Source organism: Nothobranchius furzeri, chromosome 18 (assembly GCF_043380555.1).
Source record: "Nothobranchius furzeri strain GRZ-AD chromosome 18, NfurGRZ-RIMD1, whole genome shotgun sequence".
NCBI lineage: Eukaryota > Metazoa > Chordata > Actinopteri > Cyprinodontiformes > Nothobranchiidae > Nothobranchius > Nothobranchius furzeri.
The window spans coordinates 5,432,501-5,455,000 of NC_091758.1; the positions used below are offsets into that span (position 1 = coordinate 5,432,501).

General features: G+C 45.9%; 1 protein-coding gene across 2 annotated transcripts in view; it reads right to left on the bottom strand.

The window, feature by feature from the left end:
- Positions 1-22,500, bottom strand: part of atrn (attractin) — a 177,925-nt gene that overhangs the window by 92,398 nt on the left and 63,027 nt on the right. For both annotated transcript variants that reach the window (XM_054741989.2, XM_054741990.2), the window contains exons 8-23: positions 22,318-22,500; positions 21,946-22,129; positions 21,466-21,620; positions 19,827-19,911; positions 17,840-18,060; positions 17,017-17,138; positions 11,921-12,059; positions 11,021-11,202; positions 9,746-9,965; positions 9,447-9,632; positions 8,833-9,078; positions 8,356-8,493; positions 4,924-5,017; positions 2,960-3,012; positions 1,461-1,555; positions 437-515 (exon numbers count right to left, since the gene is read on the bottom strand). The exon at positions 22,318-22,500 is cut by the window's right edge and continues 67 nt beyond it. In XM_054741989.2, coding sequence (XP_054597964.2) covers positions 437-515; positions 1,461-1,555; positions 2,960-3,012; positions 4,924-5,017; positions 8,356-8,493; positions 8,833-9,078; positions 9,447-9,632; positions 9,746-9,965; positions 11,021-11,202; positions 11,921-12,059; positions 17,017-17,138; positions 17,840-18,060; positions 19,827-19,911; positions 21,466-21,620; positions 21,946-22,129; positions 22,318-22,500 — 2,382 coding nt within the window. The remainder of the gene's footprint in view (positions 1-436; positions 516-1,460; positions 1,556-2,959; positions 3,013-4,923; positions 5,018-8,355; positions 8,494-8,832; positions 9,079-9,446; positions 9,633-9,745; positions 9,966-11,020; positions 11,203-11,920; positions 12,060-17,016; positions 17,139-17,839; positions 18,061-19,826; positions 19,912-21,465; positions 21,621-21,945; positions 22,130-22,317) is intronic.

Below are 22,500 nucleotides of genomic sequence, written 5' to 3' on the forward strand. Positions count from 1 at the left end.
TAAAATACTTACAAACTTATTAAAAACTCACAGAAGTTTAATACCAAATTTAAAAATAAATGACACAAATGAAGTTGTAAAGATGTTTTTCATCAGATTTTAGAAATCCCTAACCCTCATACCAGCCAGAGAACTGCTGCTGTAATGCTGTGGGATTTAAAAAGAGTGTGTTCTCAATAAGACTAAATGGGCAGAACAACACAGCATGGCCACAGCACCCTCATGGAAACCAGGTGAAGAGTTTCCAGCAGATAGAAAGAAACATCGTCCTCTCCGGTTTGCACTAATGAAGGCTTCTACCTGCAAGCTGCTCCTACAGATGTTTTCATCATAAAAAACACAAGGTCTGTGCTCCGATTCAACCAGAACACAACGGCTCGAGCAGACTCTCTGTTAAACTAAAGGTGGACATCTGAAGTGTGAAGCTGCTGCACACCTGTGAAACTTGTGGCCCAGGTGATGTTCAGGTTGAAGTTCTTGGAGGCATTTATGAACATGTCCAGATCCCGATTGGGCTGCAGGCAGAGCAGATGCACACAATCAATAAGAAATAAAGGAAACTTTAAAAGTATTTATTTTCCTGGACCTAGTGATAGTGATAGAGGTTTGATGGACAGAGACTGCATCTGCAACTTTCTGTTGTTCAGGTTCAGTGCTGGATGCCACTGCTGGGTCATCAGGACCTCTGTGTGACTGGGATCATTGATCTCTTTAATGGAGAACACCACATAGTAGAAACGCCTCTTCAGGGATACGTTTAACACGCTAAAACTTCATAGGAAGTAAATCAGGTTTTTGGTATGAAACCTCTGGTCAGACGTTAGGTGGTGTTTGGTGCTACGAGTTAAATGTGTGATGTAACCAATCCCCAGTGAGTAAAACCTTTGAAACTTAGTTCAACACATAAGGAAAGCCCAACTAGGAGGAAGAACCTGTAAAGACTGTACATCTGTGAGTGCAGCCCTAAAACCGGAGTCTCTCAGTGGATTGGGCTTTTCCACAAAAATCAGGAAAAAGTCCACGTTTTCTACAGCCAGGAGCCTCCGCAGTGTGCAGAAGATTCATACGCAGCACAACAACAGTAGCATGCAGGTCAGGAATCCGTCATGGAGCTCCCAACAAGAGCAGCAGATTATTGGACAGGACTTTAACACACCTCCGGGGCGACGTCCATCACTTATGCTGCGATGCTAACTCCACAGATCTACGTTCTTTATAAGTTGTACCTGGTAGTAAAGGTGACTTAATCAGGCTTTCCAGTGATGTTTGGTTTGCTACCATGAGCCCTTATTAAAGCAAGCAGCTAATCAGCCAAAGATGGCGGTGGTTGTTTAATAGTTTGGTCAATGTGCAGGTGTGACAAGTTCAGGTATGTTTGACAGAGTAGTGAAGACACTAGCGATGATCTTTAGGAAGCAGCAAAGATCTAAACCAAGCTAGTGGCCTGATGTCAGACATACCTCCTCTGGAGTGGCCACAAAGTTGATGGCTGTGTAGTATCGGTCATCCTCCTGAGACAGGCTGAAGGTGAACTGGTAGTCGATGAGGAGCGTGTCTACAGCAGAGTGAGAGAGGAAGGAGAAAATAGAAATGTTGGCAGATGATGTTGCAGGAAGAGAATAAGAACCTTCACTTTCTCCATCTGATGCCATGTTTGGACCAGAACTTCACAAAGTGCTTGGTGGTAAAGAGAACATACCAGTGTAATAATGGGTTACACGTGTTTTAGAAGGGGAAGGGATTATGGTAGCCTTTCTGTTTCACCTTTTTTCTTCTGATCCACAGACACAAATGTGTGTCTAGCTTCTCTCTGATTTTAATGACCAGCACAAGAAAAGCCGTTTTCTGTGCAGGTGAGCAAGCTGCCTTTTCCCAAAATGGTGCCATCTTTTTCATCCTGGTCACACTTGTGCAAAGAAACAAATGGCCATCACCCAGATGAATACTGAACTGGTGGCAGTACAGCACAACTAAGCGTTTAAAGACTTTGATGAAACAGCCTTTCTCTTCTGTTCCATCTGATTCTGAGCCATAAAGCCAACAGAGATCCAAACTTGTCTCATGTTGGTGAGATTGTCATCAAAGCAGACTGACAGGTGATCCTTTTCACCGGAGCATTGCTTTCAGACTGAGGTCCTCTTCTGAGCCCCAGACAAGCTGGTTCCCAAAGTCAGAGACTCTCTTGGTCAGCTTGCTTCTCACACCAACCCCTCTGTCAGGCATCTTGAGCCCTTTTTACAAGACCCACCGTGCCGGGCCGGCAAATCGGTGTAATATTACAGCAACGGTGTGTCTTATACACGCGCCATGCCGGCATGGAGTGGCACGAATTTTGCAGCATTCGTTCCGCCTCGCTTGGTGGTAATACTGCGGTAATGGTCTGCCTTATAAAGAGCTGCTGTGCCATGGCGCAACAGAGGGAGGTGTCATGATGGCGTTGGGAGTTAATGACGAGCTGCAGCGCTCTGAGCTTCTCTGTTAGAGCTGAAGCTCAGATCATCAGACTGCACGGGGACCGATGGGGACGGACAGCTTTAGGAGCGTTAAAAAAGTTGTTAAACAAAACTTAACGATCACGGCTTCAATCGCAATAAAAACCAAGTTATGTCCAAGATAAACGGATCCCCGGCATCAAAGAGAGTCCCCATAACCCCTTCATGCCACCATCACATGGTGGCTTAAGAAGGACATGATTGTGCCACATTACCGCCGTGGTCTGACCACTTATAAACGAATGAAGGGTCCCTGACGCCGCCACGGCGTTGAGGCAAATTGACGGCATTGTTTTGTAAAAACAGCTTTGGTGTGACCTTTGACCCAGCTCTCATCCTGGATTCTGTTCTGGTTCATGTTCTCCTTTAAACATCTAACTCCTCTGATCACAGAGCCGTGCATCCGCCTGTTCCCTGACTGTCAGACAGCTTTCCTTGTGTGGATCTTAGCTCAGCAGGCAACTTACAGTAACATGTCCCTTTGAGGGGGTTGCCTTGGTAACGACTCTCCACTTCACACCTGAAAGACACCGGTGCAGGATAAGTGAAACAAACATGAAGCACAAAGAAAATTTCAGAGATAAAAAAGTGCAACAGGGAGGAGTGTGAAGACAAAAGAGTGAGCCTGGAACTAACGAGAGACCTCTGCCAGCAGAAAAACTAAAAACAGCCTCATGACCATTCATTTGTGAAACTTTAGCTCAGGTTTTTAATGGATTTCCCAGAATTGCTATGATAATGAGGAGCAGGGGAAAGATAAGCACTGAAATTATTACAGCGGTGTGCTGAAGACCTCAGGACACGGCGAGTCTGTTTAAATTCAGCGTATGAACAAGTGGGTGGGCTGCGAGATCTTCAAATAATGGATCAGAAAAGGAATCTGAAGTGGTTCAGTAGTTTGGTGTGTGAGAGAAAGGCTCAGGACTGTGAAACATCCCTTTAGAAGGTGGTCATATGCAGATTAGTGTCTGCAAAACCTAGTCCAGGTGATGAGCTCAATAAATGTTGTTGGTTTCAAACATCAAACACATCCCAGGACATTCATGGAACCAATCTGACACACTTGTGACCAGAAGAGGTTAGCCTTGCAGCTCTGGCATTTACCAATCCTAATAAAGCTTGGTTTATGCTTGACGCGTTCACTTTCCGCGCGGTGATGCGGCTCGCGGCTGGAACGCGCTTCACAACTCGCAGCGTTTATGGTTTGTGCGGCTTGTCTCTGCGGTGAGCCAATATTCTCCCAAACTGTAGGGGGCAGCATGGAGCTCTACGGCATGCATCCAACACTACACCATAGTAGAAGTAGAAATTACTGTTTACAACACGGCATTCCAGCATTTTTAACAGCGTCCTCGTCTTTTCTGACAGTGCGAGCTTTTTCTCTCCAAGCATTATTAACAACACATTGATCTCGGTGATCTCTGAGAGCTGAATCATACAAATGTCTGTATTTACGAACCTCTGCCATACTAGTTCTTGCTGGTCCACCATGTTTTTCCGCGTCCGTCCGTCCACGTGGTTAGAAATTTTCCGAGGTGCGCGTTGCGGAAATTCTGGGCCGTGCGGAGATGCGGTGGAGGGGCGTGGTTGTTAAAATGACGCAACTTTTCCGCGCGGAGCCGTGCGGACCTCGCGGACGCGTCAAGCATAAACCAACCTTAAGGGTCTTTGTCGGTCTGTGGCCACAACCTCATTAAGCTTAAATAATATTTGGCTTTCTTCACATTGTTTAATGTCAGGTCTGAATCAGAACTGAAGCTTTTATCTTCACATAAACCGTTCCAGTCACCAGATCCTACCGCTTGGACCAGGACTAGGGGTTCAATAAGGCTCTCTTACCAAGAGCACAAGTGTCACAAACAAAAACATCATCTGACAGGAAGCATTTCACTTACCCCTACTGTCCACCAGAAGCAAAACCTCTGCAAGACATGCTTCACTGCTATTAGCCGCTGTTACCGTGGATGGCCGCATACATGTTTCTGGCACGTCCCAGAAGCATAAGGGTGTGCTGATTACATCTCACATCTAGTTTTTACACCCTACGCTTCAAGAATATGTCAAGTTCCGCAGCTCAGATCGGGCCAGACAGGAAGTCAAACACGAAAGCAGTGTGAAACATCTGGAAACTTTCAAAATAAAAGTCACGTGCAGATTTTGTTAGCATGTTATTTCCAGTGAAACCTCCCTAATGGAGGTTAACAGAACAGAGCATATACCGCAGAGCGGGGTGTTGCCGTTCTCCCGTGATTTGGCGACCTCGTGGGACTTGCTGTGTGGAACGCTTTCACTATCATTTCACATCAGAAATGCTTCCAGTTGGAAGGACGCTCTCGGGTAACGACCTCTATTATGTTACACACATCTGGTGGTAAAGTAGGAGTAAGGGTACAAGTAGACGAAAATGTTCAGGGTCAAAGGTGAAACTCACAGATGACATCGGTCTCCTTTGATGCCTTTAGTGGTGCAGAAGCACTTCCCATTGTTGGGGTTACACATGCTGGCGTGGCCGTTGCATTTACAGGCTGTGTAAAAAACACATCAACAGCAATGATATAAGTACCACCTGTACAAAGAAGGCGTGTCATATTTACCATCATACAACACATACTAGCAATCATTCTATAAAATCATACATGTGATGGATTACACATAGCCTGTTAATGGTTTGGTCAACATTATCAAGCACTACTGCTCGTAGTTCTGGGGTTTTATGCATCAGGTCAATATGTGGTCCTGATGGGGACTTTACTGTGGTTAAAGTACAAACTCTGATGTACTACAGCATGTAGCATAACACTACATGTCTATTTGTATGTACACCACAAAAAGAAAATCTATGTTCAGCCCTCGATTCAGTTGCTCCAGAAGCCACCTTCAGCAGGAAGAACCAAGTCATAATTAGGGTCTTGGTCGGTCTGTGGCCACAACCTCATTAAGCTTAAATAATATTTGGCTTTCTTAACATCTTCATCCCATTGGGACCATTTCTGTCATTTACAATGGTTTCTTTCTTTGCAGCAAAACTGAACTGGTCTATCAACACAGATGATCTGTATAAGAAGGGCCGAAGCTGTCTACACCTCCTGAGTTGATTCCCATCTGCTAAAATCCTTTTTTCACTCTGTTGTTGGTTCTGTTATCCACTCTGCTGTGGTCTGTCTCAGACCGAGACAGGAAGAGACTGAACAAGCTAGTTAACAAAGCTAGCTTGGTTCTGTGCTGTCAACTAGATTTGGTTGAGGAGATGTGTGAAAGGGGGATGCTAGAGAAGATGACCTCTATCTTGGAAAGCCTCTACCACCCACTGCATTCCACTGTGGAGACTAGAGTTGTCATGGTGTGAAAATTTAACCTCATGGTTATTGTCACCAAAATTATCACGGTTTTCGGTATTATTGTGGTATTTTTTTTAAACGTGCTACATTTTCAGACAACTACATAAACCCTGTATGTCAGGAACATGTTGTCCTCGGTTTGTGTCTAAATTTTGTCTAAAATTTGATATTTTATAATTATGTTGTTTATTTGTTTCGGGGCATTACGGGGCTCGCCTGGGAGCCGCGTAATGCATAGCGTCATTTCAACATGGCGGTGTCCGTGACACGGTTTATATGCAGGTAGCGGCGCTGCGGCTGCTTTATATAGCGACTCGTTGCATTCTCCCTCAACCCAAATCCTCGGATCACGCACTTTAGCTAAAACACTAACGTTAGCTTGCCTTGCGTTGACTGTAGAGATGTGGGTGATGGTCACGCAGATGTGTCATGAGATTTGAAGCGTTGCTGCCTTTCACAGACACTTTTTCTGCACGTGCTGCAAACAGGATAGCCGTCTTCTATCAGCTGTCCCTTGGCATTCTTCAAATATCCAAAAGATGCCCGTACTTCCCACTTTGTCTTCTTTGAGGGATAATAAATGTCCTGAGCGCTGCCGTCTCCTCCTTTGGCCATTATTTCAGCTTTAGCTTCAAGAAAGTTTTGGTTGTAAACAACAAAGTGCTCATGTGCCGCCGGCAACTTCAGCAGATGATACGGTGGCTGATAAGGGTCACCGTGCCTACACCGCAGCCACGGTAATCCACCAAGATAATATAGTTTTTTTTAAAACAAGACAGTTATTATTATTGTCAACTTTTTTACCGGGGTCTACCGCTACACCGGTTACCGTGACAACCCTAGCCATGGGCAGCTCCTTCAGTGGCAGACAGACATCCCAGATGTAAAACAGAATGCTAGCGTAGGTCATTCATCCCCTCGGCAGTAAGAGTGTAGAACTTTACTTTAACTGGTACTGACACTATCCTGGTACACAATAACACAAATGCAATATTTATTATATGTTCAATACTTGTGCAATACCAGATACACATTAGTATTGCTGTGTCTCTTATGCTGCATAGTTCTGGAAACACAAGTTCTCTTTTGATTTGTTGTTTTTAGTGGTTGAGGTTTACAATAATCGCTTATTGTCTTTGTGTTTACTTGTAATCTTGTTATCTTCGTTCTTTTCAAGTGTTCGTGCTGCTGTAGCAAGTGAATTTCCCAACTGCAGGATCAATAACGTCTTTTCTATTCTATTCTGTTCTATAAACTTCACATTGGACATCACTCTGTCGCCCTCTGCTGACCAGAAACTGTACTTAACAGTTTGTTTTGGTAGGAACACTTGTGGGAGCTCTCTACCTGCTTTAAAGCAACACATGTTTACTGTCCCGTTAACTCAAATTAAGGCTAGCAATAAGTTTTTTCAGTTAGCAAATAAAAAGCACAAGAAGGAGAAAAATAAAAAAGGAGAAAAAGACAAAAGGAAGTATAAGTTTGTTGGCATCATGGTAGAGCCTTGAAGTAGAGTAATGTGTTTGGAGGTGAAGCAAAGGGCTTACACCAGAGTGAGCATTGGCGTGGCCTACACTAGATTGAGGGAGCTAAAGGAGGTGATGAAATCACAGACTGATGGTGACCTGACTTTGTTGCTGCTGGACTTGTAAGTAATTACCGTAATTTCCGGACTATAGAGCGCACCTCAATATAAGCCGAACCATGGATTCATTCATGCCAAGCTTACGTGCGGCAGCACTGTTTCCCTCCTTTACTGCCAGATCGATGGCCTTCAACTTAAATGCGGCATCATATGAACTCATACGTGTAGTTACCATGATGAGGGGGTGTGGATTAGAAACGCATTCTTCGTGGTGCCGGCTGCTTGCATGTGCTAAATTAAAATGAGCACTTTCTTCCATTTCCACTTTTGACTTCCACCTGTTTCACTTCCTGCTAAAGCGCCCCCTGCAGGTGAAGGAACATCTTCAGTAAAGCCGCACCTCATTATAAGCCGCGTGGTTCAAAGCGTGGGAAAAAAGTAGCAGCTTAAAGTCCGGAAAATATGGTAAATGTTTCTGTCCAACAGTGTGGACCTTTGTATTTTGTGGTTTATTTAGTATGAGTTAGCTCCTGTTAGCGTTAGCTTCAGCAGTCTGCTGCTGTTTTTTTTATGTAATTCCACTTTCAACCAGCAGGAGGGAGAAGTGGGAAACATTTATTGTTGCATAATTTAATTTAATTTAATCAAAACAGAATCAGTTCCTAAAGACTTACTAATCTGGGCACATAGAGCTGATTACGTCTGGTTTCAACCACAAACACAGTCGTGGAATAACAAGGTAATAACCGTCTGCACCGAGGAAGGTCACATGATTCAAATGATGCTAAAGTGATTCCGAAGGACTTTCTGTAAGTAAATCCAACGGATAATTGAATCCAAGGTTTCAGCTCTAAAATGAACAGCAGCATAATAACGAGCAGAGGAACGCTGTGTGCAGACACCGGCTGTTTGATCCAACGTGGGAACGAAGGGTACTCACGCTGGCAGCTGCCTCCATTGGTTGGATCTCCATAAAAACCAGAGATGCAGCTCTCACAGTGTCGGCCGGTTGTCAGGTCCTCACACTTCTCACACACACTCTCGTTGACACACTGACTGTGACCATTACACTGACAGGCTGCCGAAGAGTAAGCAAAGTACACAATGAATGAACAACACACACAAACACCCTGAGGGCAGAAAATAAACAGCCGCAGGGTCAGACGTGGACGGATGTGTAGGTGCGGTTATGAGCAGACACCACTGTCCGCTCAGTCGGGCCTCTAATACAACAAATCCTCTTACATTGTTACTGACTGCAGCTGAGCTGTCTGACGGTGTAACTGTCCACCGCTGCAGCTCTCTTATTATGGACAAGCTGTCTTCATCCTCCAGACAAATTCAAACTGAATAAGAAGACCAAAATTTTGCCCTCGTGTGGATTGGGTCATAATGCAGCTTGGCACTCGAGTCTTACCGGGGCAGTGAATGAAGGACCAGTTGTACTTGGCTTCACCGGGACACATGCTGGAGTTGAGAGAAGGCAGGGGACTAGCAGGAAAGCCGGGCAGGGTGGACGGGGCCGGGACGGAGGTCTGGAAGGGTCCTCGATAGGAGCCCTCAATGCACTGGCCTCTGCCCGTGTTACTGGGGTCCGTGCACCAACCGCAGCCTGGCTGGTCCAAACACTGCCCACATGTTCTGTAGCCAGAACAGTTTTCAGCTGCAGCAGAACACAACAAAGCACCAGTGATTCGCCTCACACTTCAAACGCCAGCACTTGTCCTAAAGACAGCCCTGTTGGTGAATTAGGTCTAAAATGTTCTGTAAAGACTTCAGAGCCACTAATGGAACCCATACTGAGGTACATACTAATGCCCCTCAAGTAGCTCAGGAGGGGTGTGAACTCTAGCAGGGCCAAGTATAAGACTCTGGTGCAGCAGTTAACATAAAAATACCTAAATAAATGTAGGAAAACAGGAATAGTAGGTCCATGTGTCCATTATTGTGGTTTTAAACTACTCGTGTTTGTCTGCTGCACATATACCAGACATGTCGGTAGCCTGAAGGGAGCCAAGCGAGGCATCTTACGAGGACAGGTGCTCATGGTGAACCACTCCATACACTGTCCGAAGGGGAAGGAGGCCACGTAGGCGTTGGAGTCCACACACTGCTTCATGTTGCTGCACCACATGCACTCTGAGCTGCTGCTGGTGCACTCGCTGCAGGAGGTCCGCATGGCACACGGGGTCCGGCACTGCTTGGCACTGTGGTTTGCTGACACAAACAAATGAATCACACAATCTAAGTATGTGTGGGAGTTTCACCGCGTCTGATCAGCAGTAGTTTCATAAATGAGCTCTACAGAAGGAGGGTAGTTGGGAGCTCACCGGGCCGCTCGCACAAGCTGCCGTTCACCGGGTTGATGCAGGTTTGGGCCTTCAGTCCGCTAAACGCAGATTCGGCCAGATAACCACAAAACCCGGCGTCGCTGGGCTCGCCCGGCAGCCACTGCAGGGTGGTGTTGGTGAAGGGTGACATGTCCTCCCAGCACCAGTATGACACGTTGATTTTCCTCAGACCCACCCAGGGAGTCACCGTGGTTTTGTACTGTGAATAAAATCACAGTAAAATATACGTCTTGAGTTTGATTTTAAAATATAATATAAAGTGTAATTCCTGCTCAGCTCTTAACCGACGCTGCTTCCAGCTGGGAGCATGGAAACGGAGCCATCACATCTCAGCTAAACGTACAAATGGACGACAGTTTGACAGCTTCCTGGTTTAGTTTCTGAAAACAACTTGATCCTGGTGGCAAACAGGAAGAAAGGCCCAGCGTGTTTCTTGTAACTGCTGCTTTAGCTGAACAAGAGGCAGGTTGGTTATAATCTCCACAGATGAGTGACAACAACAACTCAGGGTAACTCGTGACTGACGGGTCCTGTCAGAAAACCCGACATGGCAGCAGGTCTGTAGATGTTGGCCTCTCTGAGCTGAAGACCGTCTGGGATGTGAGAACTAATTCAGACGAGGGTTGCAGGGATTAGCAGGTTTGACTATTACCCTCAGTTAACCCCCGTAAAGACGTCTCCAACGCCGCCTATAGTAAACAAAAAGACAAAAGCCCGACCCGCATGGACAAAGACAAAAGTGAAACTGAATGCTCGCACGCAGCAGGGCCGGTGACAGCAACCATCGGGACTGCTCCATTTCCATCTAGGAAGCGGTTGAAGTCTCCTGTGGTGAAATATAGCCCCACACAGGAGACTTCACCTGCCTTCGTCTTTGTCCGTGCGGGTCACGCGTTTGTCTTCTATAGGTGGAGTTATGGGGGTTAACCGGGGTCATACCGGTTAATCCCTGCAACCCTAACTCAGACAAGAAAAGCCTCCGTCACCTCCCTGTTCGGGAGCTCTGTTGGAACTCCAGCGTCTTTGTCCTGTTTACCACCAGTTCACTTTTACTGTGGAAGGAGAGCCATCTAAGAAGGTGTCCATCTTTAGGTGAACTCTCTCTTGCCCAGAATTCCTTTGATATTCTGATTCTGCACAGAAAGAAAAGACATCTAACTCCTGCAGGAGCTCCTGTAGATTACTCTGCTTTTGCTGAGCTCAAAGCTCTACACCACATGGGTAGCATTAGTACCTTCTCCTCTTCCTCCTTACCATCACATTCATGATCTGCAGCTCCTTCAGGACAAAGTCCACCTTCTTCTGTGTGGTGAGCGATGCCAGGACAGCGTTGTGGTTCCTGCAGGCCAGCTTGGCATTATCGTAAGACTCGTTTGTGGTGTTGAATTTCAGACAGGAGTTCCCCACCAGGTGCCAGGTTTCACCACACACGTTTTCTGTTCCAGAGAGAACAGGTGTTGGTACTGCAGGGGCCTAAAGTTATCACTCAGGCCGACTAGTAACAGCTAACCATTAGCATTAGCAACTCCACCACACAACGTAACTCCTCCAGGCTCGTGTTATTTGTGGAGATAAAACATCAATATTGCAGAGCAGACTAAGTGATTGGTAGAGTCGTGTTGCTGTTAGCCGATCAAAGGACAGACGTCCAAATCTCCTCCGGCTGACCCGCTGCATCTGAGCCTTTTAATCCCAGAGAAGGACCTACAAGGCGTTCATTCCTACTAGAGACAACTGCTGATGTGCTAGCATACGAGTAACATCGACCTTTACACTGACTGAAACAGCAGCCAGACTCCAAAGAATTTCTCCGGAGGACCTTCAGAAGGTCTGGAGAAAAATGGATCTGGCTGCTGGGAAGGAAAACAGGAAAACACACGGAGGAACTGTAAACTTCCACGGGTAACGGTACGTTTTATTAAAAAAATGCAGTTTTAAACAAAAGTTTTGTTTTTCCTCTAACTTAGTTCCAGATGCTATTGATGAATCCATTGTTTTTACAAGAATTCACAGGAAATGAACCTTTCCTTGGCCCAGGATGTAATGAAGTTTTCCAGCTTCCTCACACTGCTTCTTGTTCCTGTTGGGTTTTCTGTGTAGTTAACAGAGTGAATGTGAGGAAGTCAGCTCAGTGGGTGTGATAACAGTCACTACCTGGCAGTGAGATGCACTCCTGGTTGCGAATGTCCCACTGGCAGTTCTGGTCCACGGCGCAGCTCTTGCAGCTGGTTTTCTTGTTGCACACATACGAGGGGTTGTCTTTGGGGCAAACGTCAAACTCTGCTATGGCCCCCTGGGAAGAGGAAGACCATCAGCTCAGCCAAGTGCACAAACAAAACAATCGTGTCCAAGAGCAAGAGCACATATGTCACAGAAAGCCCGTCGTTAGTCTCAAGGGCAACCTGCTGGCTCGATTATCACCTGTAAGTCACGCTGTACGTAGACATTTCCTGACTCACAAACGTTTAAAAGTTTAGGATGCAGTGCAGAAAAAGACACACGATGCCTGGATTTCACCAGCCGCGGAAGCGCAACGATGCGCTGCACAGCGCTGTGGAAGGAAGACCGCTTCTATTTGGCGCCCTTGTTAACCTACGGTCGCAATCACATCAGCTGTGAAGCGCGAAGAAGGCTCGCGACGTGCAGCCATCTTTCTGGTGAGGGCTCTATTTTTTTGTGAGCCGTGTCAATACTGGCAGGAAGCTAACCAAAACAGAAGAGGCGAGCCGGTAAATTTAAAGAGCAAGTAACGTCTAAATTAACTTTTTTTTGCTGATGAACTGTATAAATGAGTGTCTAATAGTGTTTTAAATGTGTGTATTCATTATTTTAGCATTTTGGTGCATTTTCTTTAAAAATTAAAAATTCTGCCTAAATACCACAGTATTCAATTCAATTCAATTCAAAAATACTTTATTAATCCCAGAGGGAAATTGATTGCTGTAGTAGCTCAGAATAATAGTAATATAGCCATAATAATATATAATAATAATATATACAGATGTGGGCATTTTACCCGCGATTCTGCACGCCTCCGTTTGAAGAGGGAGGCTGTGCCCACCGTGGCTCTTCCAAGATTTAGATGCAGCCCACCGACTCTGCTCCCCCACCACGGCGGGCTCCAGTCTGAGGTGAGTAAGCTAAATAAACGTTTTAACATCTTCTAAAGACAATTCCCTACCTAAATGCAAAGTCTGAGAGACGTGGTTCACTTCCTTTAGCTAGTCAGTCGGCAATTCTGCAACAGTGGCTCTAACTGACGCAGCACTTGACAGACAGCACTACAGCGTGAAATCCAGCTTGTGAATAGGTTCTGTGAGGAATTCTGTTCAGGAGGTCGCATTTCAGGCTTTCCACATCATATGTGACTGACTTTTACGTTATAATGATCACACACTAGGAATGTTATAAAGCGCCTATATGGGACAGTTTCTTTTGTATATTATCTGACTTTATAAACTCCCAACAACAATGTGCTTATATATTTTTTCAGGCTAAATCTACCCAAGACACTGGCTGTCAGACTGATTTAGCTGCAAGAATGCACTTGTCCAGGCTGACGTGAAGCCTTACCTGTAGCAAAGGTGAATTATTTTTAATAATCTTCTATGTAAACTAGTTTTAATTTATTTTACAGATTATTGTTACACGTGATTTTATGCTTTTTTAAACATTTATAAATGTGCTGCTTCTTTGTTTTTACATAGCCAGCCAGAATGGAGTTCACAGCCGCAGTGTGTCTGGTGACCCACGGGGACCATGATGAAAATTCATCTTCCAGAAGGTCCCAGAGCAGCGTCCACACCCCTGAAAAGACCAAGGTGTGAGGTGTCTGCTGTTGATTCCAGCTTCCACCTCAGTGACAGTGCAAGCTCAGTGAACTGTTCAAGGTAAAAAAAAAATTAAAACATTTCAGAATTTTTAAGATATTAACAATTAAATAAGTATGTGATTACATCATGAAGGAGGCTACTGATTCTGCCCCTGTGACACTTGGTGGTGACGTGTGAGCTGATTCTCCTGGAAAATAACTTTTACATTAAATATTTTGTTTTTGCTATCAAAAGTAAATTAACTAATAACCTGCATTATTGCAAGACACTCAGCAAAATATGGACTCTACACCATGAGGCAGGCACACGTTAATAACTATAAGAGCACATAAGGTGAGCAACACCACATATTGTACACTGTCCTGGATTTGTTTTCTTTCTGCATCTCATTAGCCTGGCTGATCACCTGATAACTCCTGTCATCTGGTTATGACAGCATGAGGATGTCCTCACACACCTGTAACCTATCAGCTCATCTGGCAGAATAGAGAGAGAAGAGTCAACACCACATCTCCTGTTCCTGGAAAGCCTTCAGCCATCCTTCGATGACTGAGCACCTCCATCAGCTCTGTCTCCTGTCTGCCTACAATTATTATAATAAATATTGTGTTTGACAAGTTTTTTGTGCTGCCAAATATCTCATATAGATTCCAGTTTTGATATTTTAATGGATCTTTATAAATTACATTGATTATCACATTTTTGTTGCATGTTTAACTAGCTCTATTGTGATGAATTAAACTAGCACCTCACTGTTAAAAGCTCGTTTTAATTTCAAGCATGTTTACGTATTTATGGACATGAACAACAACAGGAAATATATAAATTGAGTTTATTTAATTAATATAACAAATAAGGGGGAAAGAGTCATTGAAAGGCACATTCTTCTGGAAGCTCCTGATCCTGATGGCACCAGCAGGAGACCAGCTGCAGACACCAGAGGATCACCTGCAACCAAGAGCAGCTAGTATCAGTAAATAATAATGAAATCAGGGCAGTTTTAGTGGGCTGAACACATTACAGAATATTTTTCTCATGGGATATTTTCATAACTTTAGGCAGCAGACTGTAGCTTGAGCCCAGAGCTCCTGGAGACCTGCTATCCAGCACGTTTCAGTGGATTTTCCTGCTTTAACAGGTTAGATTAGCTGTTAAGCAGCTCAGCTATTTGTTGCTGATTAAAACCAGGTGTGTTGAAGCAGATAAACCTCTAAAACATGCTGAATACTAGCTCTCGGGCCATGGAGGCAAACCCTGCAGCTAATCAGATGCTATGGCTAACGGCTACTTACCATTCAGAGCTGGTTCTGTTGGGTCGGTTCCACTAGTTTCAGGCAACTCACAAGCTCACAACAATAAGGCTCAGGTCCGCTTGTCTCCTCCAGATAGACTTGGTCCCTTTCTTCTCGAGTGTCTGGGTAAGGAGGGGGAGAAAAGTCCTCCACTTCTAATAACTGCTCAGAGTGAAGGGAGTTAGCTTGTCTCGTTACCCATCGTCTTCGTCACTGCCGTGGCTCCGCCCTCTCGGTCCTCCAGGCAACGCCTACTAATGTTGCATTTTTTTAAATTGATACGTGGGTGGAGTAAGACTCTGAGGGGGACATTACCACGTCTTTAACAAAATAAAGAATGTTTTCAAAATAAAACACTGCGATTGATGAATGTGATCATTTCTGGCAGAGATGAAAATGAACAAAGACACACACACACACACTCCTGTGGAGAAACAGCATTTCCATAATTTTAAATGCACTTTTTACAGCAAATGATGGATTTAATAAATGTGAATACAAAAAAAACACATTTAATTGAACACATTGAAGGTTCAAGACCCGCTCAGTCTGTCGCTGTCGTTGTGTCCTTGGGCAAGACACTTAACCCACCTTGCCTGATGGTGGTGGTCGGAGGGACCGGTGGCGCCTGCGTACGGCAGCCTCGCCTCTGTCCGTGCGCCCCAGGGCAGCTGTGGCTACATCGTAGCTCATCCCCACCAGTGTGTGAATGTGTGTGTGAATGGGTGAATGACTGATTGTGTTGTAAAGCGCCTTGGGGGGTTCCAGGACTCTAGAAGGCGCTATATCAAATACAGGCCATTTACCATTTACTACCACAAACACTAAATATTTACTTACTCATTTAGAAAGAAACTACAAAACAGCAGCAGGATCAGAGCGGTTTTTGATATCCACAGGCTGGGCAAAGTGGTTACACAGACCCACACACACACACACACACAGCAAGGGCATGGGGCGGTAGGGTTTGGAAAACAGTAGGAGTGAGCAGAAGCGCTCTATGAAAAGTCTCGCCTGAGCCTTGAACAGAGGAGCAGCGGGCAGCGCGTGGATTTGGTGAGTGATCCACTTCGCAGCGCTCTGCAGCTGATGTGATCCAGGCGTGAGCTAGGTCTGTGCATGTGACAGCTTCCTAATGACGACTGGTTTGATCACAGATGAGCACAGAGCTGCAGAAAGATGGTGCTTCATCATGTTTGACACGTCTCAAACTGCAAGAAACTCGCCGAGGAAATCAGCTGATGCTTCATCATGAGAAGACTTGTAGGTACTGAAACTACGAAGTGCCAGAAGATTCTCGATGACGAGTGAAGACGGGTCAAACACAGTAAAATGATGAGTAAATGAATACATTTCACTGTAATGTCGAGTTGTTGGTGACTGAAAAAGTAGCTTTTTTAGAGTTTGTGTTTCCAGTTCACCGTCTAGCCTGCTTCACCCAACAGAGAACAACAAAACGTTGCTTTGGCTTCTTAGAGGTACAAGAAATAACTTATGGCTTCGGTTCTCTGCTGCATTTCGCCGGCTGATGCTGAATCAGCGTCAGCTTTGTGCAGACTTGGCAACCCTGTGAGCTCAGAGATGGAGACAGTAACTACGTCCCTCTTTGTCCCGCCCTTCCTTCCACCTCCATCGAGACGTTACCTTTATTAAGCACTGAGGCATGTTTTGAAAAACCTTTAGTGCTTTATTTTATTGCGAGATGGAGACAGAAACGCATAAAAACCCTTGATGACTCAAACATCACTACTCTAAAATATCATGAAGTAACTGGTCATGTGACAGGGACAGTTGTGTGTGTGTGTGCGTGTGTGTGTGTGTGTGTGTGTGTGTGCGTGCGTGCGTGCGTGCGTGCGTGCGTGCGTGTGTGTGTGTGTGTGTGTGTGATGCTCAGCTGCTGCAACAGAACCTGCAGGAGATAATTCAATAGTCTTGGTGCTGTGGCGAAGGCAGCCTGAGGAACCCTTATTTGGGTCGGCTAAAAGGTGTGGAAGCACGCAGCGGGACTGCTCTGGTCTCCTGATGCAAGAATGTTCTGCTTCCTCCATCCTTACCGCTGCCTTTCAGCAGAACATCATTATTTATAAAGCCTCCTGAAGGCCCCGGGGGACGGAAGCGTTCTTACCATGGAGGCGGTGCAGTTGCTTCCCAGAGACAGACACTGGCCTGAACACCACTGGCAGCTGTTGGTGTTGGCGGTGCAGCTGTAGCAGTCTGTATACTGGTCACACCTCTCATTATCAGCATCTGCAACGTTTCCGAAAACATTTCATTACCTTTGTTCTCCAAGACGCCTTCAAAGCCTCAAACAGAAAGAGATAAAAAGCCTTTTCAGGCGTGTGAAAGATTTAACACGCCACCCAATAGTGGTTAAAATGACGTTCACATGTCTCTGCATCATAAAGGCTTGTGTTTATTTTAGACACAGGCAGCAGTCTCATCATTTATAGTTTGTTATGAATCCTAATCTGAAGCCTCCTAGGTCCCCAGGTGAATTTCTCTGGCTCGGACTCGAACCCGGTTCAAGGTCTTAGTGAAAACCTGCACATCTGGTTTCTTCTGAAGAGACAGAGTGCCGAGTGTCCACCCGCTGCAGAAAATCAGCCTCTCTTTATTATTTATTTCTTCTCTCTCACTTTGTAACAGTACATGTCCTGCAGCAGGGACACCTGGGTAAACTGTCACTGATTATCATCTTCTCCTGTCTAGTGCAATGAATCCCAGACAATCAGGATTAAGGGAACTGGAAGCATCACCATAGGTTAGTCTGGAATTTACTTAGAGAAAAGCTTACTTAACAATCCTCTTGTCACAGCTTTTAGTAACAGATCAAATGTGTGTGGCATACTTTTGTTTGTAACATATCAAAACCGTGTAGTTTTCCTTTAAACGACTTCCTTACAGGACGTGTGCCAGTGCAGCATCTTGCCCACATTCGTGTCACTTACTGGATCTTTTGTTGCAGAAGGCGGGGAGCTGCTGATCTGAGCCCGTATCGCTGCTCTCCCATGCCAGGCAGAGCTCCTGGGTGCTGTTCCAGATGCAATGGATCCCAGGCCAGGACTGGCTGCAGGATGCGGGGCTGGAAAAGGCGGCGCAGCTGGGCGAGGTGTACATCAGGACGTCACTGAGCAGCAGGCTGTTGAAGCCCCCGAACATGTACATCACACTGAGACAAACGGGGGAGAAGGAGGGAAGCAGGAAGCATGAGAGAGCTGGGTGTTTATCAGAGACCTGGGGAATAACATGTTCTGCTCATGCATGTGTGGGGTTAGCATGTTCTGCTCATGAATGTGTGGGGTTAGCATGTTCTGCTCATGCATGTGTGGGGTTAGCATGTTCTGCTCATGCATGTGTGGGGTTAGCGTGTTCTCCTCATGCATGTGTGAGGTTAGCGTGTTCTGCTCATGCATGTTTGGGGTTAGCGTGTTCTCCTCATGAATGTGTGGGGTTAGCGTGTTCTGCTCATGCATGTGTGGGGTTAGCGTGTTCTGCTCATGAATGTGTGGGGTCAGCATGTTCTGCTCATGCATGTGTGGGGTTAGCATGTTCTGCTCATGCATGTGTGGGGTTAGCGTGTTCTGCTCATGCATGTGTGGGGTTAGCATGTTCTGCTCATCATGCATGTGTGGGGTGAGCGTGTTCTCCTCATGCATGTGTGGGGTTAGCATGTTCTGCTCATGCATGTGTGGGGTTAGCGTGTTCTGCTCATGCATGTGTGGGGTTAGCATGTTCTGCTCATGCATGTGTGGGGTTAGCGTGTTCTGCTCATGCATGTGTGGGGTCAGCATGTTCTGCTCATGCATGTGTGGGGTTAGCATGTTCTGCTCATGCATGTGTGGGGTTAGTATGTTCTGCTCATGCATGTGTGGGGTTAGCGTGTTCTGCTCATGCATGTGTGGGGTTAGCATGTTCTGCTCATGCATGTGTGGGGTGAGCGTGTTCTCCTCATGCATGTTTGGGGTTAGCATGTTCTGCTCATGCATTTGTGGGGTTAGCGTGTTCTGCTCATGCATGTGTGGGGTTAGCGTGTTCTGCTCATGCATGTGTGGGGTTAGCGTGTTCTGCTCATGCATGTGTGGGGTTAGCATGTTCTGCTCATGCATGTTTGGGGTTAGCATGTTCTGCTCATGCATTTGTGGGGTTAGCGTGTTCTGCTCATGCATGTGTGGGGTTAGCGTGTTCTGCTCATGCATGTGTGGGGTTAGCGTGTTCTGCTCATGCATGCTTGGGGTTAGCATGTTCTGCTCATGCATGTTTAGGGTTAGCGTGTTCTCCTCATGCATGCGTGAGTTTTCTCCCATAGATCAAAATCATGCATGCATGCATGCTTTTAACTGTATTTCTTTATTCACAAATATAAGCCACTTAGAATAAAGGTTTTGCTAAATAAATTAGTGATATGAACCACGGCCGCGTTGCTGTAAACCCCATGTTGTTTCCCTTAATGTGATCAGTTAAAGGCTTGAACAAACCACCAACTGCTCCTGAGGAGCAGAGGCATCTGAAAGCCTGAGTCACACACAGCTGGGGATACGTGTTAATATTTGATGTGTTCTCTGCAACAGGATGTATAACTTAATGTGGCTCCCTGTCTCTCGCTCTGCTGGCAGTGATGATGATACTTGATGAGTCATCACTTCTGTTCTCAGCAACACATCGTTATCTATTGGTAACAGGGACTAAATCCAATATGGCTACTAAAAAAATCCTTTCCTGTCTTGAATGTCTGTTTGTTCTATTTATTCAGTTTAAGTTCAGCCAGAAGTCTTGTCCGTCTGTTGCTGACTAACTTAGAACACTGCTGCTGCTGAGCGTGTGAAATAGCCCTCATACATCGCCAGGCAACAGTTTCTATAGTCAGACTGAAAATCTATAGAGCATCAGATCTGGGAAGGAACGTATAATAAAAACGCTCTGATGTCTCATGGTTACCTGTCACTAAAAACTGCAGAGTGTCCAAAGCGGTTGACATCATGGTGGAGGTCTGGCCGGGGCAGCACGGTCCAGTCATCACACGCTGGAATAGGAAGAAGTTCAAGAGGTCAAGGTGATGACCTGCTTTCACACCATAAATCACACATCCTCTACACGCCTCGGGTGTCTGGAGAGACCTTTAACAAGTCCTCTCCCTGAGTCCATCAAAGAGTCCTTGAATGAGAGGCAAAGGGGCTTCGGAAGCAGCGAAGATAACAAGTAAAAGGCCGTCTGCTCTGAGCCGAGTTGAGAGCTCGGAGAGCTGCTGCTCAAACTGTTTATGTCAGATGTGTCCAAACTTCAGGGTGGGTTTAAAAATCCCTAAGTTGAGCTTCCTCTCTGAAAGAAACGTGATTGTTTTATATTGAAACATTCAATTTATCAAAGACTACAGCACTCTAATGAAAACTGCAAAGATGTGAGTCTGCAGATCTGAGGCATGAAAAGCATCAGACGTGTGTGGGTCTGAAGAGTAAAGGAGAGTCCGTTATCAGCGACAGGAGCAGGTTCTGTCACACCAGTCATCCACGACTGAGGCGAAAGCTGCACATTCATGAGGAGTCGCTGCCCTCTGCTGCCACGTGGCGGTACTACAAGGGTATTTCAGCTTGAACAGGCGATGTGGGGACACCAGGCGGGCTCTAGGTTCTGCAACGATGCTGCAGCTGCCGGGTGGGCGTAAACATCTCCTCACAGATAAAACTAATACACCAAATTAGAAACACTGAGATTAAACACTCACTAAAGCAGGCAGTGAGTGATCAAGGTGAAGAAAGGCTGAATGTGCACTACATGTGGATGACAGAAAACCAGAATATCCTGATATCTTCTAAAGGGTTAGGGTTAGGGTTCCCAGTCCCAGAAGACTGAAGCCTCAGACTAATGAGCAGCACGTGATGACGTGGCAGGAAGAGGCCAACTTGACTTACACCGGATTTAACAGACAATTGAAAATGAGACGGCAGAGATGGTTTGTGGTGAAGCTCTGCCAACCGCCATTAGGGCTCAGAGGAGCCTGAAACCCATTTTTCTCTAATGAGTGGAGGCAGGAAGCTGATTTTATAAGCTTCTCTTGTTTCTTCATGCAGAACGGGTTCTGCGTGACCTCTTATATGAACAGCTGCACCTTTTCACGTTGGCTCACTCATTTAGTCAAAAGTCTCAAACAGGAAGAGAAGATACCGGACTTCATAATAAAAGTGCTGCTTAGTGACTCCGTTTGAATGAAGATCTTGTTAATCACACAACTGCTGGACACTCCTCCACCTCCCTCCACCTCCTGGTGAGCACTGCTCTCCCGTGGAGTCTGTCCGCAGGAAGCCCTCAGGGTCACCACTACGGGCAGCACCAACACCCGCCTAGCTGCATCGGGGGTGTCAGCATCAGGAAGATGACTGGAATTATTATTTCTTTTTATAGAAGCGCCAAAAGCAATTTAGTCACGCTCACCACGGAGAAAAGGAGTTTAATGCAGCTGTTAAGAAAGTTCTGAAATATTAGCAACTAATCAGGAACATGTGACATTCAGAACTATTCAGAAAGCTGCCACCTCGTGATGAGTGTGTGTGTGTGTGTGTGTGTGCGTGCACGCGCTGACCCAAGCTGTAGGCCAAGAAGTCTGAGGAGAAACACTTGGCGCCGTGGCTCATGGACGTATCGTTGTGTGTGTTTCCTCCAAACACCAGCAGGGCTCCACTCACGATCACCGCCGTGTGAAGGTAACGGAAAAAACCGCTGTCCTTCAGAATGGTCCTACACACAGAGGTCAAAGGTCATTCATGTTTACATAGAACTGTTCATCTACATTAACAGCTTCCTATGAAAACCTTTACTGTGAAGTTGCTGTAATTTCTTTAGAGTTCACTAATCTCGTTTTAGCTGCTGATGTACTCATTTGAGTCATCCACACGTCGGCTAGATGGAGACACCTGATTGGCTGTTAGCTCCTCTTAAGGGAAAAGCCCAAAGAGGAAAGATGTTGACACTGCTAATAAAAACTGCGTAGAAATCAAAAGAACAAATGACAAATCTGGTTTCTTTCAATAACCTTCTTGGTCACACCAGAACCACCTCTCACCATTTCCTCTTGTCCACGTCGAGCCGGTACAGGTCTCCTGCGAGTCCGTACTTGTTGGCGCTGAAGGCCTTGTAGCCTCCGTGGATGTAGATGGCTCTGGTGCCGGGGTCGAAGACGCTGCTGTGGCCGTAGCCGCCCTGCACCAGAGCGCCGTCCAGACTCACAATGCTCCAGGTGTTCTTTACTGAAGGGTCACAAACAGACTCACATCAACATCACGTCCCAAAGTATGAAACGACTGCAGAATTTAGTCTCATGAGTTAACACGGTTCATCTCCATTCCTCCTACTGATGAGTTTCTCTCTCAGAGACACCACATCCCTGTTACTCGGGTTAGGCGGGCGGTGTACGTCAGCACCACCTCCTGCTTACCAAGGTTGTATTCCTGCACATGGCTGATGTAACCGAAGTGAGGACAGTGTCCAAACAGGACCAGCATAACAGGACTGTCCCCCTCCTTTATGGGAGGAACAATGTGGGCCGAGTGTCCCACCACAGCGTACTGGTCCTTAGGCCGAGGGCTGAGAAGAACCCATGTTTGGTTCTGGATGTGGA